Raw genomic sequence first — 27090 nt, 5'->3', positions numbered from 1 at the left:
GTATTTTAGTGATCTCAGAATCATTTATAATTTATAAATAATATGTGTAATACGAACTTTTATATATTTAGGTTGTGTGGATACTTAATTCTTCACACCTAACCTGGGTGATTACTTATTTTTAATAATCATTTTACTTTAAAAAAGGTCGCTAACCAAGATTAAAAAATATTAACTATTATAATTTATATTTATAAAATAAATTGGATTGTTGTAATATTTGTAGATAACGCATATTTTAGTACCTATTAAGAACTGTATTTAAACTTGAAAGTGTATATTGTATAGTTTATCGTTTCTTTGAAAAATGATCTTTGAACTTACATGTCGATAATTTAAAAATATGTAAATAATGAATTGGATAATAGGTATACATAATATCACTCATGACTCTAATGAATTATTACGAAATCATTTGAAATGTTACTATGGTCTAATATAATGTACCACGGAAGATGGTCAATAGGTACCTAGGTACTATTTAGAATTTTGGAAAACAAATTAAGCACGAGTAGTTTACTACTCTTTCCTACGATATATTATTAATTGATGACACAATGATTTACAAATAATAATATTATAATCCAGTGATAGGATGGTAAAGTGACCATACCACTATTAATACAAGTAGGTATGTAAAAAAAAAAAAAAGAAGGTAAATGATAAACAAACAACTAGCTATAGGTATTAACCATGATTGAGCAATTAAACTGAACGGATTATTAAATAGTCGCTAGTCGGCTAGTTGGTTACTGGTCACTAGTCAGTCAGTTTTGAGCAGTGGTTGGTGTTGTATCTTTTATACTTGTATTTTACTCGCGTAATAGACAAGTGTATAATGTTGAAGATTTATGCCTTGATTTAACTGGTAAGATTTTCATGGTAATATTTTATTTTAACTCGATAAAATAGATGTTCAATATCGATTGTAAATTAATTAAAATTTTACATATAATATTATAATATGTATACCTATGTCTAAAACATAACATGGGTATCTTTTTTATTCCTATAGGAATATTTTAATATATATAAAATATATATTATGCATTGTATACTTTATGCATGCTTATTTTAATATGTTGTTAAATCGCCTTCATTGTTTAATCATTTTTATGAAGTCTATTGATATTATAAATGATAAAATAGGTATAAGATACAAACAACTTGTATTTAAATGTGTTTTGTGAAATATTTAGTTTTAATTATGATAAAATTATCATAATAATTAAATAATAGCTAATTATTTTAAATTAAAAACATTTAATTCATTTAAATAACTCTATAGACTTCATTAATTGTTAATTTACTAATATAGAAATAATTATTTAATGACTTTTTGATTTATTCTAATTTATCATGTAGGTTAGTAAGTAACCTAATGTCAGTACCTAAGTTAAAATGAAGGTACCTATAATTTATTATTAATTTATTATATATGTAAATAAAATATAGTTGAAGTCTGGTATATATTAAATTTTATTTTATTAATTACTATTATTATTATTATACAATACTTTTAACAATTATAGTTAAAAGATACTATAGGTAAGTTAATAGTCATAACTTAAAAGTATTATCTATGACCTAATAATTTAGATTAATATGTACCTTTTATATATCTGATATTTATGCTAATATATCAATTGGCTACACTAAATTATTAATTTGAAAATATGCACTTAATAATTTAATGTACGAGTACCAATAATTTTAGTCAATTCAATGTATTACGTAAATAACTAATAAATAATATTACAATTAAAGTAAACTATTATGAAATTCTTACAAAATAATATTAATTTAGTATTTAATACTTAATTATTAAAATATTTAATTATAAGTTAATGTATAGTAAATTTAATCACTTATGTATATTTTATTAAACATTAATAATGAATAGATCATGTATTTGTACTTATTTGTGGTATTTTTAAATACCTAGTATTTTACTATTTTACTACCCTTGAAATTTTTAAGTAGCTAATAACAATACAATAGTATTGCTAATAATTTTATACCACCAAAAAAAAAAAATTATATTTTCATTATGATTGATAATTTATTTGAAATATTTGATAATTAATATCACAATTTGACTTTTTTATTTTATGGTTGCTAAGTATCAAATGGTACCTAGAAGCTGTATATCTGTAGTAGTACCTACACATATATTAGGAATATTATGTATTAGGTAGTAACTATTGCCCACTAGCTGCCAGACAATACAGAATAGATATTAAACGTATAGTCATGTGGGTATTTAAAATAAAAATAATATTTTGTAATCCAGAATATTATTATAATTTAAATTAAAAATTAGTATTATTATCATTGACTAAATAAGATTTTAAATTCTAGTTATCTAGTTAATAATTGTTAAGAACTATGGATTTGTTTCATCATTCAAAATAATATTAATTTATAATGAATATAAATAGACATTTTTATATATTAAAGTTATTTAATATTATTAAAAACTCAAAATTTGATGAACAATTACTAAAATAATACATATTTATTTTAAGCTGGGTGATTTTTCTAAATGTTAACACAAAAAATAATTTTCAGAAAGTTCTTCAGCATTTTGAAAATATTTTTTACATTTTATAGACTGTATTTTCAAACAACAAATTAAAAAAAAAACACCAAACATAATTTAAAATTATTATTACATTTTATTTTATATTTTTTACTTTTATTTATGTAGAACAATTCACAATAAACTATTAATCTATATTAACTAAGCACATATTTTAATTAATATAAAATGTATGTGTATATGTTATCATTTATAAAAGTAAAACACTTGAAAAAAGATAATGATAAAAAGGGGGAAAGTTAGTAACCACTCTACAGAAGGTGTCGAGTGTACCTCATAATTGAGGTGTAAACCACTGTCATGTATATATCAAGTTTAATTCTATAACAAACTATTACATTTGAAATTTTGAGTGAAAACAGTCTGTCAATCTATATTTTTTGATAATTTAATATTATTACTAAAGTAATTTTTTTTTTTAATAATAATAATTTGGTAAATTAAATTATTTTTTGACGACAAGACATTGCATTTAAAAATGTTGTTGTTCATATAAAATATAGTACTTATAATATACATTAAAAGTTTCAAGTGCCTATAAATAATATTTTTAAATCACAACAAAATAAATTAAATAGTAATTCATTTTTATGTATCAATTTTATCCAAATTTGAACTTAAAATGCATTTAAAAACATGTTATTTATATATTTTTAAGAATATTAATTGGTTACAGTATAAATTACTTATGAAAATACCTTGTACTAAATATTCAATCTTTATCTATAAAAATTTAACATTTTATAATTTTTTAACTACAAAATTATTATTAATTTTCATGAATTTGATAAATTTCAAAATGTTAACTTTAAATGCTTATAAATAGAATCTTTCCTATGTAAATTTAATATTTTTAAATAGTTATGATTAAGTGTATAAGAAATCTTATATTACATTTTCAAACTTTTTGGCTCTGCAAAAAATATTTTATTGACATTTATAGGAAAAAAATTTTAAGTTTCCAAGTTTCAACTGTTTATTAATGGCTTATATAAATCGTTTATTTATTTTGAAGTTATTCCTTATATTAATACTGATTTTGTGTAAAAATTTCCGTTTATCCATAAAACTTTTTCCTTGTTATTAAAAAAAAGTAATTTTTATAGAATGAGTTACACTATAAAAGAATTAATGTGTATATAGATTGTATTAAGTACAATTTCCAATATTATTCGTTTTCTAGTTTATGTTCTTTAATTATTTTTTTTTTTTTTTGTTTAAAGCATTTTTCATTCATTAGAAAACTTTATTTCAAATTTACCCGTGTAAAACACAAAAAGATTATAAAAAGCGTTGTTTTTCTGTTTATTTATCACTCATTCGTTCATTTAACCTACCTACTTTATTATTCTTATATATATTATTATTTGTTTATCTGCTAGTTATAGGCTATAGCTAAAACTGTTGTTGGAAATGATTATTTTTATGAATAATTGCCATTTAAAAAAATAATAATAATAAAAACATGTTATTTAGTTAATAAACAAAAATAATTTTAACTGGTTAATATTTATTTTTGTATATTTGTAAACAAATTTATAGTTTGTCCCATTTATATTTTATAAACTACGTCATTATAATTAGTTTGAAAAATAATTGATATAATATAATATTCTTATTATATACTATAATCTATTTATTTGTTTACTATAATTTAAATCGTTTTTGAAAATAACCTTGATGTTGCAAAAACATATTTTTGTTTTGCGATTATTATGAACAGCTTACCGAGTATCATACAGTAATAAGCCTACAGCTTGTTTTTTTTGCTTTTATTATACGTTTATACATTGACACTATTCGAGGTCAATACTGAACTGTTGTCTCGTTTGTCTATACTGCGTCATTTACGCACATATCAATAAATGCGTAAAGGTAAAATAAAAAGAATTAATATTATTATTTATAAGTATACTGTTTATGTTAAAATTTAAAATATTTATTTATTACTTGGAAATTAATTAGATACATTATTAAATTGCATATTGTTTGGTTTATTTTTTAAATAATATTTAAATGATGAGTCATCAAACTGCCTTTTAGTCGTTTACTGTAGTTATTATGTTTAAAGGTCAAAGAATCACTTTAAGTACTTCCGAACTACTGAAGTGTACCTATATTACAACAAGATCAATACTTTTTTTAAATTTTTATAAATATTTATAAGTTAATTTTTACTTTAACACAAAAAATAAAATGTTAACGTGTTTTTATTTTACATTAGTACATTACCCATCAGCTGGTAATAGTAATAATGGCTAAAATAACTATTTATAGTTTGTAATTTTATAACAATTAATTATACACACAACATTATTTTTTAAATTATTTATATACATTTTATGAATTGTTAATTAAATATTTTTTTTAGATTTTGTGCAAAGCTATGAATTTTAGTGATTTTAAAATGTGTTTTTTTATGTTAATATGTTTTGGTATACTCTATACACAATACGCTATCGAAAACACGCTTTGATTTTGAATAACAAAATTAATTTAATTTGTTACTTGACTACTTGGAGAGGTTAAAAATTCACAGTATTTTCAATATATTTTAAAAAAAAAAACAAACAATAAATTAAGAAAAAACTGAATTACGCTAGACTAGTTTTTGACCACATTGATTTCTTTGTTTTGTGTTAATTTAAAAACAACCATAAAAATTTGAAATTTTTATCATTAAAATTTTCTGCGTATGACAAGTTTTTATGATTTGACTTTCTGAAGTAGGTATTTATAGGCATAATAAGTTTTCGATTTTTTTTTTAGGTTATTTTCTATAAATGTTAATAAAAAATTATTCGTTGGGTCAAAATTCTTGAAATATTAATATAAGATCCCACATATTTTTTGTTCTATATCTGTAAAGTTATTAGAAGTATATTGGTACACTTTTATTTTATATGTAATTCAAGTTCAAATTCTTATTAAATTTATAAAATCTTCAATTTTTATGGTTAAACTTTTAAAATTTTATAATGTACTTAAAAAAATCTCACGTTTATTCAAACATAATTAAAATTGTACAGATATTTTTAATTAGTAAGAAATTACATATTTTAAAGATAATAATGATCATTATTTTGTTGTAATTCAAAAATATTATTTGTGAGGCCTTAAAATTTTTACATACATGTATTTATCTAATAAATTATATTAAGAACCTATTAACACTATATTGCAGTATTTACAATAAGGTATTTGAATAAATTCGTTATTAAAAAGAAAAATATTATATGTACAACTATTCGAATATTTGTTTATTTTGCCGTATTTGGTGGTTATTGTTCTAATGTAACAAATATAAAGAAAATAAATATTCTAATATGTCTAAAAATTCGATTTATTGTATATTGTGTATTACAATATCAGTTTTTATAAAATAATATTCTTTTTTTATTAGCTTGGTTCCCATTATAATTATAGCGTGAAACTGAAAATAATCGATATAATCGAATAATGATTTATAAATATCACCATTCATCGTTATAATTGTTACGGAAACTATGATGGTGAGCAAAAAATATATCCAATCCAAAAACAAATATTATGTGTTTAAAATGTTTAAATATATTAGGGTAAGTATGCTTTATATATATTCTGACAATTATATCTAATAATCTAATATTATTATTTGTTAATAAATGAGTAATCAGCGGTACTTGTCAGTTTAATATGATTGTAATAAAGAATTATAATAGAGCATATTAAACTATAAATTAATGACCAATGGTTAAAAGTTTATTTAAGTGCGTAATGCTTATAACATCATAGTATGTATACACTAAATGTCACTTACCAGTAATCAACATTAGAATTTATTATATAAATAAAGAAAATAAAATGTATTTTATACCTACAAATATAGACAATATTGGATTTACAAATAGTGGATTAAGAAAATCCCCTTTCATAATGAACATAAAAAAATATGTTAAATAATACATTTCATTTTTATATTCCTATAAATGTATAAACTATTAAATTAGTATACTACACTATATTATTACATTTAAATTTTTAAAGATATTTATTTTGAATGACAAAATATAATTTGTTATAAGTTATTTATTATTTTGATCTTCTTAATATTTATCTTCTCACAGTTCTATTTAAAATTTAAAATTATAAATTATATTAATAATATGATTCATACAATCATACTTACATGCTACTGAAATAAGTCAAACTTAGTCTAACTAGCTATAAATGATCCCACAGATTTTACGAATTTATACAATTTTGGAATATTTTAACTACCAAGGTAACAAAAATTCTATTATATATTAAAAATATAATCCAGAAATGCTAGTTAAATTTTACCTACTTAAGTATGTACATGTTGTACAACATTAAAAATTGAGGTTTTAATCAACACAATGTATTCTATTATTATTTTTAAACTATAATACCTTGTAGGGTTTTTTATTCTTTAAAATGACATTGAATGAACGAGACTAGAATTGAACAACTATAGTGTAGAATATATGATAATAAATATATAATATCGTGTTCTTCCGGTTTAATTCACGAGATGGTTAGGTAGGTAACTAATTCTCAATATTAAAAGAATTAACTATAAAAACCTATCCTATTATTAAGATATTGTTATCAGGATTATATTTATCCTACCAATATTGTGATTCGTTTTATTTTACGGTTTTAAGTTTTAACAAAACTAGAAAATACAATATTATTATTATTATTTATAGCTATAGGTACTATATTATATCATATCATAAAAAACAAAAATATACATTCATTAATACAAAGAAATATTGTTACTTATTTAAGTTTATTTTATTTTATTTTTATTGTATTATATTTGAATCATAAAAATATGATATAAATTTGTACCTAATGGCTACATAATAAATTATACATTTATAATTTATACTTAAGTATTGAGCATTGATCTGATATCTAAGAAATTATTATAATTATTTTAGGCTAAATATACTTTTTAAGAGATTAGATTACTAGAGGGTTATAACTTATAATCATGATTTATAACATATCTATATAGGTACAACTAACAAATAAGCATTGCATACCAAAACACTAGACAGGTAACGTCCGTTTTTTGAGTTGCCTTTTCACCTACACTTAATTTTTATAAGTGATTCCTAAAGTGTTATTACAAAATAAAATTTACAAATTCACATTTGACTTATAATTTATAATTTAATGTATTTTTAAAATTAAACATACAATCATATTATTGCATAATATTATAAATCATTCACATGCATATCGTATTTAATTTAATATTTATAAAAAAATGTATTCGTTAATATATCAAATATCTAATATAGATTATAAATCATATCAGATTTTATTTATTTTTTTTTTTGTCGGTATTTATTTTTATTAGCTAATATGTTTAAATAATATTCTTTCTTTTATTGGTTAGTAGTTACCTATAAGTGTGTGATCTTTTTCTAGAATACCTTTTAATATTATAGTATCGGTTTGCATATTTCATTAAAAGTTCTAAAAGTGTATACAAGTTTAAGTAAGAATAATTAAAAAACCTGTTAAATTTCGATTAAAAAGATTCGCAAGTATTAATGATTCTTTGTAAGTTTGAACATTTTTTTGCTCATAAATCTGGAAGAAATATTGAATCTTCCAGTAGCGTATTTACGACTTGTTTTTTACGGGAGTGAGTGAAAAGTTTGTTAAGTTATACATGTGCACTGTGTACATAATGAAATTAAAAAATAAAATTAAGTTTTTTTTGTTTTTTTTTTTTTTTTTATATATTAGCTAGTTCATTCATAAATTCATCAATTTTAAAAGTTATCACTTGATGAATTAATAAAGCAAGGCCGTTAAGGCTTTTTTGAAAAAAAATAAATTTAAAGTATTATTGTTATTATTTTTTTTACCTAATAATAATAGTTGTATATTTATCTGTGTAATGCATTAATAAGCCTACTATACAAGGTTGACGAATGTATTTGAGACATTGTGTTTCTTAGGTAGGTACGTTTAAATATAAAGAAAAACCGCTCATCATCATATTGAATCTTGATAAATTAAAATTTTCTTTTATAACGATTTTGAAACGGTTGTTTCAAAAAAATCATTGGAGGAGGTGGAAACTTTCAGCAACCTCTTCTGCGTAAATATGCCACTGGTATCTTGTTACACTAAATATTTATTTTATACACGATTTTGTCTTACATAAATGTCTCTCTTATTTACCATATTTAGTTATCGATAAGGAAGTCCGTATATTTCGTAATATTTTTATTGAACATACTAAACCACTAAAAACTGGTTTCTTATAAATTAATATAAAATATTCAATTTAATATTATTAACTAAATATTTTATCAAAAAGTAATAACATTTTCAATCAGTTTGGAAACCACTGAGAACCACAAAAATAAAATAATAATATAAAGATTCAATAATTCATTTGAGAACACAATTTGTATTACCTTATTTTATGAAATTTATGGTAAGAATGGACAATGGTACGCAATTCGTGTACATCACCGATAAGTACATAGATACACTGTGACTAGTGTGACTCAGTATAAGTTAAATTAAAATAATGTTATATTGTATAACATTATTTTAATTTAACTTAATATTTTACAATTGAACATTGCCTAGGTCCTAAATACCCACTCCTAAATCTGCCACTGGAGATACAAGTGTAATACCATCTGTTATACTGGCTCAATAAAGCATAATTAACAAAAATAAGTTTATTTTAATGTTTTATTTGAGCGATGTCTCTTTGAAGAATTAACTATTTTAGCGCCCCTTACTTTACATCTAATGGGCGCCTGGTATATGATGAGTTACAATGATCTGTATACTTTTGACCCCTTATTGTGTACGCTATTAGTATATGTATATTGTATATTTATACAAATATCTACGCAAAGGACAAAATCATACCTTTTTATAAATCTGTACGGTATCGTACTATTTTTTTATGTGGTACTGGGTTATGTACTTTGTGTAGTATTGGGTCATGTTTGTGCGTGGTAATGAAAAGCAGCATATCATATATATGTATAATTTATACAATTTTAATTAATTTTAAGAAAACTTGAATTGGTTGAAAGTTGAAACCCTTTAACAATTATGCTATTTATATATTTATAAATAATAATAACATACGATACTAAATTCAAAACTACCAATTCAATAAGTTCTATACTATATTATGACTTAACACTAAAATCAGTAAAATCTATAACAGGGCTTGAAATGTGTGAATTAATTTTTAATTTCAATTGTAACATTAGAAAAGACTGATAACATAAACAATTATCATTTCTATTAAAGCACATAATTATTTAAAGGACAAATATTAAATATTTTGTACATACAAAATAATACAATTATTTATTATTCATCAGATTTAACGTGATAATTTATAAATAGACTTAAGTTTTAAGAAAAAATATATTCCATTATATTATAATATATATTATGCAATGAATATTATTATTATTTATGCGGTTGTTGCTATTGGTAATATTGTATAGGTACAGTTAAATTTTCGATGTGACTATTATATATTCATTAAATTTATTTACAATTAAAAATTTTATTAAATATTACAATTTTTTTTTTTTTTTTTAGAATGCTATAGTCAATTCCAAATTCTTTAACAAACTCCATTATAGTGGTAAGTATCTAAAAAAATTATAATATTTGATTAAATAAAATAAATTTGTATCTTTTTTTATGGGTAAATTAAGATAGTAGTGTAAGATATGTTGTATAAATTTCACATCTGTTAAATATTTTATTTTATCCTAAAAACAGTTAAATATTATTTGTTTATAATATCGTATGTTATTACTAGGGTCCGTATTTATATACATTTGCATATATTTTTAACAGTCCAAAATATAGTTAGAAACCATAATTTTTTTTCTATTAAATATTTATATTTTTAAAGTTGTAAGTTACAATGAAGAAATACAAAATATATACATTATACTGTGTATTGCATTCGAGTAAGTACTCAGCAATGGATGTAGTAAAAGCGTTACTATAAAAAAAATAGTATCTATGTTCATCATATTTTCATAACTTAAATTTTATAAATCTGTTATTCTAAAATGTATTTATTTAAAAACAAATTATGTATTTTTTTTGTTATATAATTTACAGAATATATCACATATAATTTACAATAGGTGGTTATTTTTACAAATACTCATTATTTTAAAATTTATTTAGGTTATTAAAACAACATTTTTTACATAATATCTATACGAAATAATATTTCATATATATATATATTATCGACATGATTTTCTGAGATTTTTATTTTTTTAAATAATAATATAAATTTTTAAATTCATATTCTGATGTAGAATATTTTTTGGAGTATTTCGATACATAAAAATCGAAATTTGGACCAGTAGTTATAAGCATTGATTATAAATACTTGTACCTATTTATAATCATTTGTTTCGGTAAGTAGATTAATAAACTAATATTTTGTGGACGGTGCGAGCTATTTGGTCGTAGGCATTTAGTATAATCGGTAAAATATGATTGAATTATTTTTTTAAAAGAAAAACATTTGGTCGAATATTTAATTAATATATTTGAAATATTTTGTGGTAAAATTAGTTTTTTTGGTCGAAGTAAAATTGATAAATGTACTTTATTAGTTTATTACAAATGATAATATTTGAGGTAATATACAAGATATTAGTTCAATTACACAATATACGTTTAAAAGAAGTACAACAAAGGCTCATATTCATAGATGATCCGAGTTATGATTTTTTTGAGAATAGCTCAGACTTTCATTCAGGGGCGAGCTGGTCAAGGAGACAAAGAGGCAAACACCTCTCAGGCTCTTGGTAGTGTCAATTATTAAAAATTATACATATTTATGTATAAAATGTAATATTAAAATATAATAGTAAAACACCATTTATTTTCAAATGAATAAAAATTAATTGAACACTATTAACTAAAAATATTTATTAATTAAAATATGATAATAATGTTCAGTTGATTAACTCTCCGAATCCCTCGATACTCAGTTCGCTCCTGATTTCATTCATGATTTTTTTCAGAATTTGATATATGTTTTTGATTAAATATGTGTTCGACCTAGGTATATGATAATTTGATCACTAGATTTTTGACCTGATTACCCCCCTCCCTCTTGCGAGGTGTCCTCGTACCTATCCATTCGTTCACCATAACCTTAAATATTTAAACTCATCAATAATTCGTTCAATTTTTTTATTTTTATATACCTATCGAAATACTTCATAGAATATTCTGCTTCAAAATATGAAATTAAAAATGTATGTTATCATTCATAAAAGTTAAAAAAAATGTATAAAATAATATTTATAAAAAATATCAAAATAGTTATTAAAAAAAAAAAAATTCAAAAACATTTATAGATATAAAAACAACGATTGTCGTTTGATAAAAGAGTCATTCTCTATATTTATATATTATACATAATTACACACTTTAATTGGATTGGTATAATATCTAAGTAAACATTTTTTATTCTAGTCAAAAATATTTATACGGTGAAACGATGCTATAAATTTACATAACATACTTACTTTTTATAGGTCTAGGTTAGATATGTGTAGTTTATACATGTACTATGTAAAAGTATATAAATTATTCACGGAAGATGTGAAAGTAGGAAATTGTTCGTCAGCAAATCGTCTACATCATAGTACAGATAGTATCCACTGTATTTATCAACATCAGTCGCCATTTGTCAATAACTTTTTTTTTGAATCAATATTATTGATGTTTGATTTAAAAAATAATTACCTATTGTATTACAGAATCGCAATCATTATTAAAATGTATGATTCACAAAACTTTCTGATACCTATGTCTCTACGATGAAAATCTATCAGTTGTCTTTTAATTACTAAAATTAATTGCTTAAATCGTTTTAAGTAGAGCTAAGATGTTTATTATCTTGAGATCTTAAATATGGCCAAATATTAAAAAATAATCTGTGCTTAGTCCATATTATTAATAACTTTTCATATTTGCGAGTTCACGTGTTGTGACATCAATAATAGTACCTATATGGCTATATCTATTGGTACATGGTACAGTCAACAGGTGTTGATCTGTTTAAAATTATAAGCATGATATACACTTCAGTTGAGCAAATAAGCACCTGTACTCGGTAAATTTAATGATGAAAGAAAATATTTTTAAGCATAATGATGTGTTAGTGTGAATGGGTTTAAAATATAGTGTTAATGTATTTCAGCGATTTTTTTTAATAATATAGTGTAATGCTTATGTAATATTTTTAATATGCTGTAATGCTTTTGAGAAATATTATTGATGAATATTTCTCACATAATTTTATTCTGTATCAATAATTTAGATAATTAATTCAAATTAAAAGTGATTTTTAAATTTTAATATCTAAAAAACATGTAATAATTTATAAGAGTTGACCACTAATAGTTTATAACCCATAATAATTTATTTGTATTTGTATGCTAATAAAATATATACTTGTAACTTTTAAATTATTTTACCTTTGGTAAACGTTGAATAGGTATTTTTTTTAAATAAATGATAATTAATGAATAACAAAATACAAATCTTACATGTAAACATTTAAATTTCGCAATAATATTTATAATGGTTTTGACTGTTTTAAGTCACTTTTGACTATAATTATAACTACAGAATTCAGATTTTCATCTCATTAATATATTCTTATTTATATTTAATATCTGAAAACTAAAATGATCAATAATATACAACAATATTAAATTTACAGCTCTGCAATTTATTTAACAGTTTTTTTACTTTTAACTAAACATTTATTTTTCACACAACAATTTTTAACTTTAAATACAAATTTTTTATGTGATTTTTTTCTACTGATTGCCTACGTGCTTACGACTTGGTTATATAATATATCTATATATTTTCAAAGCAAATTTCAAATACTTAATATTATGAAATTATACTCAATTACTCAATACATTGTATTTTGTTGTTTTATCATCTCTTGATGTATATCTATATTTCAAGACTAGTATATTTTATAACCTATGTTAGCACTTCGTACTTTATTCGATTTCCTTGGTAAGTAGATAATATATTTGATAGTATAATAATTATATTACTATTATAGTGTTCAGTATTATTTTAATGTTTAATTATTTATAATTTATCGAAACCTATATGTACTGTATAGCATAAACGCCATAAACACGTACACATAACACATAATATTTTCTCTTAATAAATAATAAATAATATTATATAAGTATAAGTAATAAGTACATATATTACACTACCACAAGACATAGACTATCTTAGTCCGTGATAAGTATAGACATCAGTCGCTCTGTTTAATTTATAACGGGATCCCTAACTTTAATAAATTGATTAATAGATTTAATTTAAATGAATTTTATTTTTAGAGTTAAATACATTATTTAACTATATTTTGATGAAATTCTACACTTTTAATAAACTTTAAATTGATTGATTTATTATGATTGTACAATAATAGTATGTACCTACTTATTTTATGATTGTATCTACGTATGTTAAAATACAGTTTCGTAAGCAATTATCTAAAAAAATAATTTTTTGTGTGTTTGATAAGATTATTAATTTAAGTTTATAAATAGATTGGAAATTGCATTAAAAAATAGTTTAAAAAAATGTATTTAACTCTAAAAATAAAATTAATTTAAACTGAATCTGCGTGTAATAAATTAAGTTATTCTTGTTATGTAATTTTATTTTTACAGAATAATTCTGTCTATTTGTAGCAAGCACGTATCCAGGATCAGTTTGGGAAGGGGGTAACATATTTTTAATACATAAACTAAAAATACATAATTATATTATACACTACAAAATATAATATAATAATGTATACAAAATATAAATAATTTAAAAAAATGGTTGAATACAATTTTAATTTATAAAACAAAGTCAACTTTATGTGACATTTTAGAAAATTTATTCCTTCAATATTTATTTGAATACCTTGATGAACTGATAATAAAGCTAAAACTGTTTGACGATTTTTACTGCAGCTATTCCTCAAATAGGTTTTTAATCATCTTAAAGTTGAAAAAGAGCATTCTGCAGACGAAGTCGACATCGAGAGTGTTGCAATTTTAGATATTAAACACCAAATAATTGGATAAATATCCTTCGACATGACGCCTAAAGTATCGATTGCAGATTTAGAAAGTTCATTATAGAGTACCGATTTTCATTTTCCCATCCACATCTTAAATTATGATTTAAAAGTTTCATAATTCGGTAAAAAACTTTTGTAAAAATCAATGCATTTTTAAAAATCATTGCTACTTGGATTTAATTCAATTAAAAAACTTGGAATCAAATTTTGTAAACCAAAAATAATGTAATTGTGTTTTATAAATCTTTCAATTAATTGACTTTTGAACTTTTGAAGTAGTCTTAAAATGGCAAAATAATTGATCTCCTATAGTACTGTTCTGGCGAATCTGCTATAATATTGTTATTTTTTAGGATAGGTAGATTGCCTAATTAATCGTGACGTTTTAACCATTTCATCTACTAAACTTAATACATTTTCGACTTCTAAAAATAATTTGTGGAATTCTTCCTCATTATTTTCACAAATTTAATTAATAACTTGCACACAGTTATTGATATATTTATAACACTCGGATAAATCTAAATTTATATGTATAAGATTTACATAATGAGGCAGTGTTATAGCAAATCATTTTCCTGTAATATAAAATGAAATTACAAACGTGCTTAAGCCGCTTGAGGTAATAGTTTTTGGAAGTTGAAATACAAGTTTTGATGTCTCTAAATTATGATGCTGTTCGAGTTTCCTTAATGTGTTTGTTTTTGCCTTATTGGTAAATATAGTTCTTTAAACCGTAACAAGCTATCGTGGCATTCAATCCAACGGGTTTCACAAATTTTTAAAAGTATTTGGTGGCATACGCATGGAATTAAGTTTTTTAAGAACTTTTTAAGAACTTCTGACCTTATTGGAGATTTTTGAAAGAATAAAGTTATTGTAGGTATAGAATGTATAGATCCAATACAATTTCTTATTTCGGGAATGTCACATAATTTACTAATGGGCAATAGCGAGGTTTAATGAATAGGCGGCGCAATGAACCTATAAGCGTGAGGTATTATATTGTATATTTTTTTTTGAACTCCATTAAATATACCACTCGTCAAAGAAGCATCATCGTAGTCTTGACCAACTAAATTTTCCTTTTATAGACCAAATTTGTCTATTTCTATATCAATCATTATTGTACGGGCTTATCCTTTTCCTTATGCATTATATAAATAGGAATAAAAGTTAAAAAATCTATAGGTCTTAATTTAAAAATGTCGGTAGAGGGGGGGTGAACACCCTAATCCCCCTGTATACGGGCCTGGTTTTTAGTAATGTAGAATGTGTTTGACGTAAAAATTTAAGATTAGGTACCCTCAAAGACCTCACATAAAATTAATTTATACAGATTTAAATATGCAGAATGACTGACGGGAATCTGAGGTATTTTAGGTTTTAATTGCAATTAGAGGGGTGGACACCGTTTACTCGACATAATCTTTCACTCGCAATTGATAAATGTTACAAATATACAATATAAGTATAAAAAACTTTAAGCGTTAAATTTAAATTTTCAGAAAAAAATAATTAAGTACTGTTTATTTCAAAAACATCAGATTCCTATAGGTCACTTACTCTATATAGATAAAGAGATCATGATACCATTGTCTTTTTAATCTTCTTTTGAGGTTGTCTGTTATAAGTGTATAAAGACTATTAATAATAAGTATTAATTATTGCCTATTAATTTAATTATAGTATAGGTTCCTACTACGAAGTACGAGTAGTACCTACAACCTACTTAACTAGTAATTAAATTAAGAAACAAGGCTTAAAATAATATTAAAAAGTTCGTAGGTAAATAATATGATTCTATCTCAATATGCAACGGTAAAAAGAAAAAAAAAACACAACAATAAGTGACAATCGTAAATTATAGACAAATATCAATAATAGTATATATTAATTGTAAATATTTTTAAAATATAAAGACCTTTTATAGATTATAACATAAGTATAATGCATAAGTACGTATGACGTAAGTACCATTATCATTATGACGTATGGGTCAACATTTTATATGTAGATAATTATTCGAATAAAAAACTAATAATTTTCTATTATAAATTTTTAAATAAAAATGATCCGATTAATTTTCAAACATAATTCTCATGCTAATATATTATCATATATATTAAATGTTTTATAATATTAGTCAATAAAAAATTACTAAATTTTTTATTATGTAATAAATCTACGTCCAACATGTATGAATATTGAATACATTATTATTTATTATTATGGTAAATAATTCGTTTTCACTGTTCTCAATAATATAATCTCATCTAGAAAACAGCTGTTCTGTAATTTTTTTTTTTTATATATATTAAGTACCTATTATTCTATTAAAAATTAAATTAAATACATTTTTTTTTTTTTTTTGTAATTATTTTATTAATTTTGCATATTGTGTTTATTTATTAAAATTAACTAATTTAATTAATATGCAATAGTAATACTTACCATTATGCCATTATGAGATCAATACACCGAAATTTAACAGATAACATGTTTGAAAGAAAAGATATTTTGAAAGCTAATTTAAAAATGTTTTAATACATATGTATTTTCTCATAAAATAATCGATAATTATTATAATAATAATGTTTTAAAATTATTCTAGTAAAATGTCATCTAAATACAATTTTATTCAAATAATGACCTACTGTATAAAGTATAATCATTATGCAATATGCATAGATATATTTTTATACAGTATTTAGTTATGGTCTATTGATTAATGAATAGTTAGTAATTAGTATAGGCAAGTGTGTTGTACACTTGTATGTAGATTATAGGTAGTGTAATCTGAAAATCTCATATAAAGGTTACCTATTTATGGTATTAATATTATACGCATATTTACAAAACGTTCATAAGTGTGTAACAACATGTTAATCGGTTATTTGTTTTGGATCAATAATTTTTGAATACAAACATTGAAATATTAATTTAACGAAATCAATATAAAATATATTTTGACCTTGAAAAATTTTAAAATACTAATATTATCGTCTCATTTTAATCTCTTCGTCTACAGTCTGTAATCATCTATTTGCTCGATGCCCAATATTGAACATAAGTACTTAAGTTGTGTGTCAACATTTTATTTCGTATAAATACTATGTTCAATGAGTAATCAATATTGATACAAACTAGACGCGCGTTGCGTTCGCTTCTCCTTTATGCGCGTCAAGTGTTAAATCAGCTGTTCGATGAAATCGAAAACGTCGGTATTCAGCATTTCAGTGTCTTTAATCATAACAACAAAACAAATTTTTGTAATCAGCGTAACGCATGAGTAATAAGCGTTATGAAGACAGACAGATCGACGATCGTTGCTTTGTTATTTTTTATTCTTCTGTCTATAAAGACATATTATTAATTTTTAATAAGTATTAAGTATTTTAGTTTTTATTACTTGATTGTCTATGCACCAATGTACCGACAAATCCGTCGCGATTCACGGATACGTGGATTATAATATCGATCAATAAATTTTTAAGTGTGTGTTCAACGTATAGAAATTCAATTAACTCTGGATAAATCATTCTATGTTTAATATTATTTTGTGTTTTTGTTCTGATTTAGTGATTGCCGTTTATATAGTTTTCTCGGGAAAAGGATGAATTACTTAGGGAAATTCATCAGTAATTTTCGGCATGTATATAATGAGATCAATCCAGCCACCTTAACTGGAGCTATTGATATTGTCGTTGTAGAACAGCCAGATGGTACATTTACTTGCTCACCATTTCATGTACGCTTTGGCAAGATCGGTGTGCTACGAAGCAGAGAGAAAATAGTAAGTATAACTTCTTTCATCAGTATAAATATTAAATGAAATAGCTACCAATTAAAGGGCAGTAGTACAAAAAAAGGTAAAGTTTAAAATAATAGAATTTTAATAAGATATTGACTGTAAAAATTAAAAGAATTTATAGTTTTTTTTCCTTATAAGTAACATTGGTGTAAATTATATTATATTTATTAAACAATGTTTCTTATTTTTCTTAACTTTATTATAACTTATTAAATTTAATTTCAAGTTACATTTAAATTTTCTTTTAAAATATTTTTAATCATAATATTGGGACAAATTGATTGAATAAATAATTTTTAGAATTTTAATGTTGGGTTTTTAACTTGGTCATCCTCGTTTACAGTTTTAATTGACTTAAGTTTTTAATTAAATGGCTTATTATTTAATTTGAACTATGAAAACATTATTGATAAAAATTTATGTGGAATTAAATGAAATAATAAATTATTACCAAGATATCTTAAATTTAAAAACAATTTGGCTACAGCATGGAGTCTATCTTTTGTTTTATATTTTTTCTCTCAATGTTTGTTTATATTTTTCATGTATTGTATATTTTTTAAAGTAAAATTTTCAAAAATAATTTATTTTAGAAATAAACATATTATTTTAAACAAATTTAACAAATATCATAATTAAATAAATTATTCATTTATTTCACAGTGTATATGATTAGACAGTAAATAGATTTATATGACATATTTTACTCGCATACACTCTAGTCACTACCAATTTGTAATTTATTATTTTATGTGTTTAATTTTAGCTATGAGATATGAATATATTGAGAGTAGCAAGACTCATTCTTGTGATTCGCTCCCTTTTCAAAGTTATTTAGTGTTTTATAAACTTTTATTTAATTGCATACTTTTCATAAAATTTCTATAAATTTTTTAGTTTGTCAAGCTTAAATCAGCTGGTAGTCATATTATATAACTTAAATACTTTGAGTTGTATCACAGTTATTTATCAGTAATTATTTTTAAACTAGTTTCTCTGTTTTGTAATCTATTGAAAACTGAACGCAAAAATAAATCATTTATATTTTACAAGTTATTAAGAATATTAATTATTTATTAAAAAATTTTTTTTTCATCTTTTATGCAATTAGACCATAATAGCGCAGTAATGAATATTGCATGTTAGATGTTAGTATTTTTGATTTTATATAAATTTTGTAAATAGCACAAAATATTGATAACTGTTGTTTAGTATAATATGTATAGCCAATATTATTTTAAGCTATTTAACAGTTATTCAACAAAATATTCCTGTTATAACTTATATTATAAAATAGGCTCTTTTAAATTATATTTTTATCTCTGTTTTTTAACCTTTTTAAAAGGTTAGCTATATATTTTCCATTATAACCATACTAATAATTAATAGTCATAAATATTGTGGATATATAATGATTTTTTTGTGTATTTATAGCTTTTCAATGACTAACCTTTGAAAATATCATTGACCCTCTCATTAGTTTTGTTTATTACTTATAATATTTTAAGTAATAAGTAGATAATTTAAGTTATTACCACGATAATACCTATTTATTTAGCTCTTAATTATTTTAATAAAATTATAAATAGAGGTGCTATTAATTATAAAAAATTTGTTGAATAGCTACATATAATTAGAGTTACACAACTGTATTGGTTTAAAATAATTTTGAATAAATATAAGTTAAAAAAATAATAATAATTTAAATAATTTGTTAACTTGCATTAATATTAAGAAATGTAATAATATGTAATATATATATTTATATTCAATAACTCAATTATTTATATAGCTTTATAGACTATAACTCTTTTATATTTATGTAAATTATATTACAAAATATAGTTTGTTCTTCATAATTTAAATCTATTTAATTAGTATTGAAATTTAGAAAATTTTCAAGTACTAAAATTTTATTTTCAATATATTTTATTTTATTGCATATAAATACATTCTAAAGTCACTCAAAATGGAAAATTACTAAACATACAATTTAGATATTTTTATATAGAATGTTGTTTTAAAAAATTATTTAGAAATATTTAGTTGTTTAATTGTTAATATTTTAAATACACTCAAAACAAATTATGCTATTTAATAAATTTAATATTGAAGATATTTACTTTCTAAGTATCAATTTTAAATATTAAAACAATGCACTTTTTAGCAATCAATTCCAGTATGATCTTAATAATAATAACTACATAATAAATTATTATAAGTAAACTATTATTTGAATGTATAAAGTGTGATCATAATTTAAGGTACTTCTAAATATCTCAGCTGGACTTGGTATTGAAGTGAATAATTTAGAGGGCCTAGAGGGTACTTAAATACACATTTATTTATGATTTTCAAATTTTTTACACTTGGTGTGCACGTGTGCAATACAACTTACATTTTTTTTATTGGAAACACTATTTTTTTTTTTTTTTTACATATTTGGATATGTTATTATTTTATTATTTATAAAACTGACCAAGTTAGAGAAGTCAATATTTGAGTTTATGCATAATTCGTGTTTAACAAAATTTTTACTTAAAACCATTGGGGAAATAATAAAATAAATCTGCAATTTTATATATTTAATAAAATATACTTAGTAATATAGGCTAACAAACCGTCTTTGATCAGAATTGTTTTGCATATAGAATAATTGATCATTGAACTCAAATTTAACACAATTATTTCAGTTACCTACTCCTTAATAATAACTAATAAAATGTACTAGACACTACTGTACAATAAACCTGTTGCTTACTTCTTCACTATTTTTATAATAATTTCTTGATATTAATTCTTGTATATTTTTAACTATTTATAGGTTGAAATTGAAATTAATGGAGAACCTGTTCAGCTTCATATGAAACTAGGAGAATCTGGAGAAGCATTTTTTGTTGAAGAAATATCAGAAGAAGATGATATTGAAACATTACCACCTCATTTAGCATGCTCGCCAATACCTGACGATGAAGAGTAAAAATTATAAATTAATAAAAATAATAATGTATTTTTAAATATTGAAATTACTAATTTGAATATTTGATTTTGTAGACGAAAAACTATAGAATATGCTATTAACTTAGAACAAGTTGTTCCTAAAACATTTTGTGCAGAAACCGTTGATGGTGCAACACAAGATTTTCAGCCATTAAAATTTAGACCAATTGAAGACTCTCCACCTCGGCCACAAATGCGGAAACGTCGGCGTAAAAAATCTGTTATCAAAAGAAAAGTTAAGGATGAAACCAAGAAACTTGGGAATACATTCGGATCTTGTGATCTTCCAGCTCTTACTTATTTAATAGATAATGACGACCGTTCTCAAGACTTATATTTGGATAATGATTTACATTTCTTTAGTGATACAGATGCATCTCCAAGTTCAAAGTAAGACTACCAATAAAGAAATATTCTAAGTTAATTCTACCTTATTAAAAAAATATTATTTTTAGTTGCGGTGAGGTAAAAAATAATTGTGCTGCTGTTCAGTCAGATACTGAATATGAACTTCAACAAAGATCCAGAGATTCAGCTGTTGAAAGTCTTATTGGCATATCTGCTATTAATAAAACAGATTTGAATAATGGCACTAGTGATCATCAATTTTGGCGTTGGGGGGAATTACCTACACCACCTGCACGTCGCAATAGTTTGGATTCTAATGACTCAAAATTAAATTTGCAAGAAGCTTCCAAAAAACAAGAAGCTGCTAATCAGAGATCAATGTTAGCAAATATGTTGGGTTTTATGAAAAAAACTAAACACATTCGTCATAACTCTTCAGAGAATGGAGGAATATATTTAGCTGATTTGTGTGCAGATCAATTAGATCCTAAGGTATTAGAATTGTATTTATATAACCAAACTCCACCAAAGCAAGAAGAAGTTAAAGTCAGTGAAGAAGCAGATGATGATGATGTGGAATCAGGAAGAGGTGCTTCATTATCCCATTCGCCTACAAGTATGGATAGAGAAGGACCAAAATCAATTGATAGTGATTTTGATGAAAAGTTCCACCAAAAGTAAGTGAATTATTTCAATTTAAATAGAACTTTTTAATTTAGACATGATTTTACAGTCCACCATATGAAGTATCAGTTTCTTTATGTGGAGAGTTAGATTCTCTGAATGGTAATGATATTATTGAAGAGAAATTCTCCAAACATCAGATTTCCTATGAAGAATTCACATCTGATTTCAATAATCTTGTGAAGAATCCTAATTTAGTGGTGCGCATAAATAAAAAGTTTTATAATTGTCAGACTGCTCTGCCTCATTTGATCTCAATAGCTGCATATCAAAAACTGTTACCTCAGGTGCCTATAGTTTTATAATTGAAGTAAAAATTATGAATAATAATAATAATAATAAATGGTTATTTATAGAATGAATATTCTGAAACTAAAGTGCAAGCAGAAAATACTAAAGGTCTTAATCGAGGTTATACATCTTGGTTCAATTGGAGTCGTGTCAGTAAAGATACTAAATCTATTACCCCAATTGGTAAATACTTAACATAATATAATTATAATTTAAAAAAAAAAAATGTTTAAAATAAAATTTAGAATATTTATGTTGAATAGATTAATCTCTTTATCTTTCATTAGAAAATATAACTACACATATATATATATAATTGTATTATACATGCTTACAAAGGCTTAAAACAGGTTTTTAGAAATCTGTTTACAACCAGTTTAGTTTCATTTTCAACATTTTAATACAGTAACTACAACTTAAGTTTTTCACCATGCAGTAGTAGTGTTAATATATAGCTGGATAAATATACCCCTGGAATGAAAGACAATTCTGATGTACAGCCACCTCTGTAGTGTGTGCGAATCTTAAAATATAAACTGTTTTGAAAGAAAACCCGTTCACCATAAACCCAAAACTGTAACCAACATTAAAAATAAACTGAAAAACCATCATAGTTAATATTAATTTAAACTAGTTACACTAAATCTAGATTATTGGCATCTAAAACTGATTTTAATAAATTAAAATTTAAAAATAAATACAATTTATTCCACTGTTCAAAAAGATAATAGTTTTTTATTTACATTTTGCAGAAGGAAATATTTTAAAAATTGATTCCAATAATTTGTCAAAGCAACTTATCAATAATAATGATATAAATGAATGTCTAAAATCAGAAATTGATGGGAAAATAGAAAATGAATTGGTACCACCTAACAATAACTACATGTAAGTTTATATTTTTAAATGTTATGCTTTTAATTTTAATTGTTATTTTATATGTAGTCAAAGACAACGGTGCTATAGTTCAACTGATTCTGAACTTGAATTGGAAACAACTAAACTGTCATTGAAGTCAAAAGATAAAAGTGATATATGTAGGAAAACTTTAAGATTAACTTCTGAACAAATTGTAAGTATTTATGAAATAATTTGTCATAACTTAGGTTTATTATTTTATTTCAAACGAAAGAAACATCAAGATAAAGTTTTAAGTAGTTTACTTGAAGAATATTTTTGTTGTAAACAACTCGTAACTAACTACTTAAAGATATTAATAAAATGTTTACAATATGACTATTCTTATTTCTAAATAAATCTATTGATTTGTGTTATTTAAACTTAAAACTAGCAATGACAATACTATTATTACTTTCTAATTAATAGTTATTATGTTCTAGGCAAAATTAAATTTAAGAGAAGGTTCTAATGAAATTGTATTTAGTGTAACAACAGCTTATCAAGGTACTAGTCATTGTAAATGTTTTTTATTTAAATGGCGATATGATGATAAAATTGTTATATCTGACATTGATGGAACCATTACTAAGTAAGTGTAAATTAATTTTCATTTTCATTTTTCATTTCTTAAAAAGTAATATAATTATTAAATTACAATAGATCTGACGTGTTGGGCCATATACTTCCAATTGTTGGTAAAGATTGGGCTCAAAGTGGTGTTGCAAAATTATTTACTAAGATAAAAGATAATGGTTATAAATTATTATATTTGTCAGCCAGAGCTATTGGTCAATCCAGAGTTACTAGGGATTATTTAAAAAGCATTAAACAGGAAGATTTATCTTTACCAGAAGGGCCTGTGCTATTAAATCCAACTAGCTTACTAAATGCATTTCATCGTGAAGTCATAGAAAAAAAACCAGAAGAATTCAAAATCTCTTGTCTCAAAGACATCCAAGCTCTATTTCCATCTGAAAATAAACCATTTTATGCTGGTTATGGAAATAAAATAAATGTTTGTTTATTTTGACTAGTTTTTTTTTTCTTCTTAAAAATAATTATTAATTCATGTTTGTATTTAGGATGTTTGGTCATATCAAGCTATTGGTATACCAATATCAAGAATATTCACTATAAATCATAGAGGAGAATTGAAACATGAATTAACTCAGACGTTTCAATCTTCGTAAGTATGATCTTATATTTTATTTTTAGCATAAATATTTGTTTCCTTATTTCTATTTATATGTCTATAATTCTTCTTGTTCAGTTATATTGGGCAGAGTTGTATTGTTAATGATCTTTTTCCGGTTTTGGCGTGCAGCGATGACGTTACAAGGCGTATTGAAGACGATTGTAACGTCATCAGTAGCAGTAGGGATACCATTAGTACCACTTCTTTTGAGTGTGAAACATTTGGTAAGGGTCTGTCGTTTTATTTGGGGTATGCATGAGATGCTAACTTTTATGCTATCAATTGTCATTTTACTAAAATTATTATTACCAGGGACCAGATTTATATGCAAATCCATATATGTATTTGGAATAAGATTTTTGAAATCTGATGAAAATTATCCCTGATTTAGATCATTCTTATTAAAATAATACTAATTGTATTTGCATATTTTAATGGTTTTACCTATTAAATGCATATTTAATGCATATTAGTAGTTTTATAGTACATATTAATATTTATAGCACATATATTTGTTTTTGTTGTATTTTCACGTTCACAGTTACATATTATCAATTAAATTACAATCAGTCGTTATTGATAAAGATAAGATGACAAACTCATATGCAATATATATATTAATAAAGAACAATTTTGGTTTTAATTTTTGATTAATGTGGGCTAATATTTTATAGATTGAAGGTAAAGAATGTTAAATGGCTGAAATGACGAAATACATTTTTACATTTTTAAAACCTTTTTATACCTTTTTTAATAATTAATTAATATTCATTTTATAATATAGTTTTAAATAATACATTTTTGATTCAGTTTTTAATGCATACTTAATAATTAATACATGCATATTTTATAGTATATTACAACATTTTTAGAAGCATATTTTGAGGATTTTTTGTGCATTTAAATCTGGTCCCTAATTATTACCAAATGACTGTCTTAATAATATGGTCCCAATAATAAATTAATCAATTTAATTAAATTGTTCTGTCATTGCTAAAAGTTACTGGTATCATTATAAGGGTATGTTGGGACTTGTTAAGATGAATTGTCATAATTCAAATATCATCAAGTATATCAACACCATTAGTATCGATGGAAGAGAAATTATTTTTTATTCATTTTAGTATTAAAACCTGAAAAAATAATCTAATCCTTAGTCTCTAAATAAGTTATCCAATCTTTGCTTATGATTAACATATATTTATTTATTTATGAGTTTAAGACTTAAAATACAAAATTACTTTTATGTACAATTATTTTATTACAATGATCAGCTTATTAAAATAATTAAATCCATTAAATATGATGAGGTAAATTAAATATCAAATATGTAAAAAAAATCTAATTACATTATTTTATAATAAATATAAAATCAAATATTTTTTTATGGTTTCTTAATGACACGTACTAAATTTTCTAGTATATTTTATTATTTTAATTTTCTTATTATATAATCTTTTAAAATCTCTATTTATAGAATGTTATTACTTTTTATACTTATTTGTTAATTGTTAACAAAAATTTTATTTATATAGTTTTCAGTATTTAACTGTTTTAATGAAATAAGATGATAGAAGTTAAAAAGTCAAAACCATATTTGGTTTCAAAATAAATCTAAAAGATTTTTCAACAATTATTATTAAATATATAATTTCTAATAGTTACTAAATTTAAACATTAACACACTAAATATATCTTTGCTAAATAATTTTTTTTTTTTTTTTAAGTCAAAGTTTTACTAAAAGAGGACAAATCAGTTTTCAAGATTTATAACAGATCTAATTATATTATTAATTTATTACATGAGAAAAATTATTTATTTTTAAATTTTGTAATTTTATAGATATATATTTACTGTAACACATATTTTATTTTTCAGATATACTTATATGAGTACAATGGTAGATGAAATGTTTCCTGTGTTACCCATGCAAGAGTTGGACTACAACCAATTTATATATTGGCGTGATCCAGTTCCAGATTTTAATTAGAGGAAATTTACCATTCCTTGAAATTATAATATTTTAAACCATATATATTTAATATTTTAAAAATAAGATTGCCTAAGTGACTTATTTTTTATT

The 27090-nt window shown here is 22.9% G+C and overlaps 1 protein-coding gene across 3 annotated transcripts; it reads left to right on the top strand.

Annotated features, from left to right (window-relative positions):
* The first annotated feature begins 741 nt into the window (after positions 1-741).
* Positions 742-27090, top strand: LOC112594118 (phosphatidate phosphatase LPIN3). 3 transcript variants are annotated; one of them, XM_025338751.1, is made up of 15 exons: positions 742-868; positions 10214-10259; positions 18357-18570; positions 21413-21564; positions 21643-21978; positions 22044-22613; positions 22670-22907; positions 22977-23094; positions 23664-23799; positions 23857-23983; positions 24252-24400; positions 24472-24826; positions 24894-24997; positions 25082-25230; positions 26886-26996. In XM_025338751.1, exons 3-15 carry the CDS (start codon positions 18391-18393, stop codon positions 26897-26899), a joined length of 2628 nt encoding a protein of 875 aa, XP_025194536.1. In that variant the 5' UTR covers positions 742-868; positions 10214-10259; positions 18357-18390; the 3' UTR covers positions 26900-26996. The 3 variants fall into 3 exon arrangements, with proteins under 3 accessions (XP_025194536.1, XP_025194538.1, XP_025194537.1); XM_025338753.1 differs by lacking the exon at positions 25082-25230 and having other exon boundaries at positions 26886-27090; XM_025338752.1 differs by lacking the exons at positions 742-868; positions 10214-10259 and adding an exon at positions 17887-18270.

The sequence above is a fragment of the Melanaphis sacchari genome, unplaced genomic scaffold, assembly GCF_002803265.2.
Source record: "Melanaphis sacchari strain LSU unplaced genomic scaffold, SCAv2.0 Contig221_pilon_pilon, whole genome shotgun sequence".
In the NCBI taxonomy this organism is placed as follows: Eukaryota; Metazoa; Arthropoda; class Insecta; order Hemiptera; family Aphididae; genus Melanaphis; species Melanaphis sacchari.
This window is presented reverse-complemented; position numbering and strand designations above follow the sequence as displayed.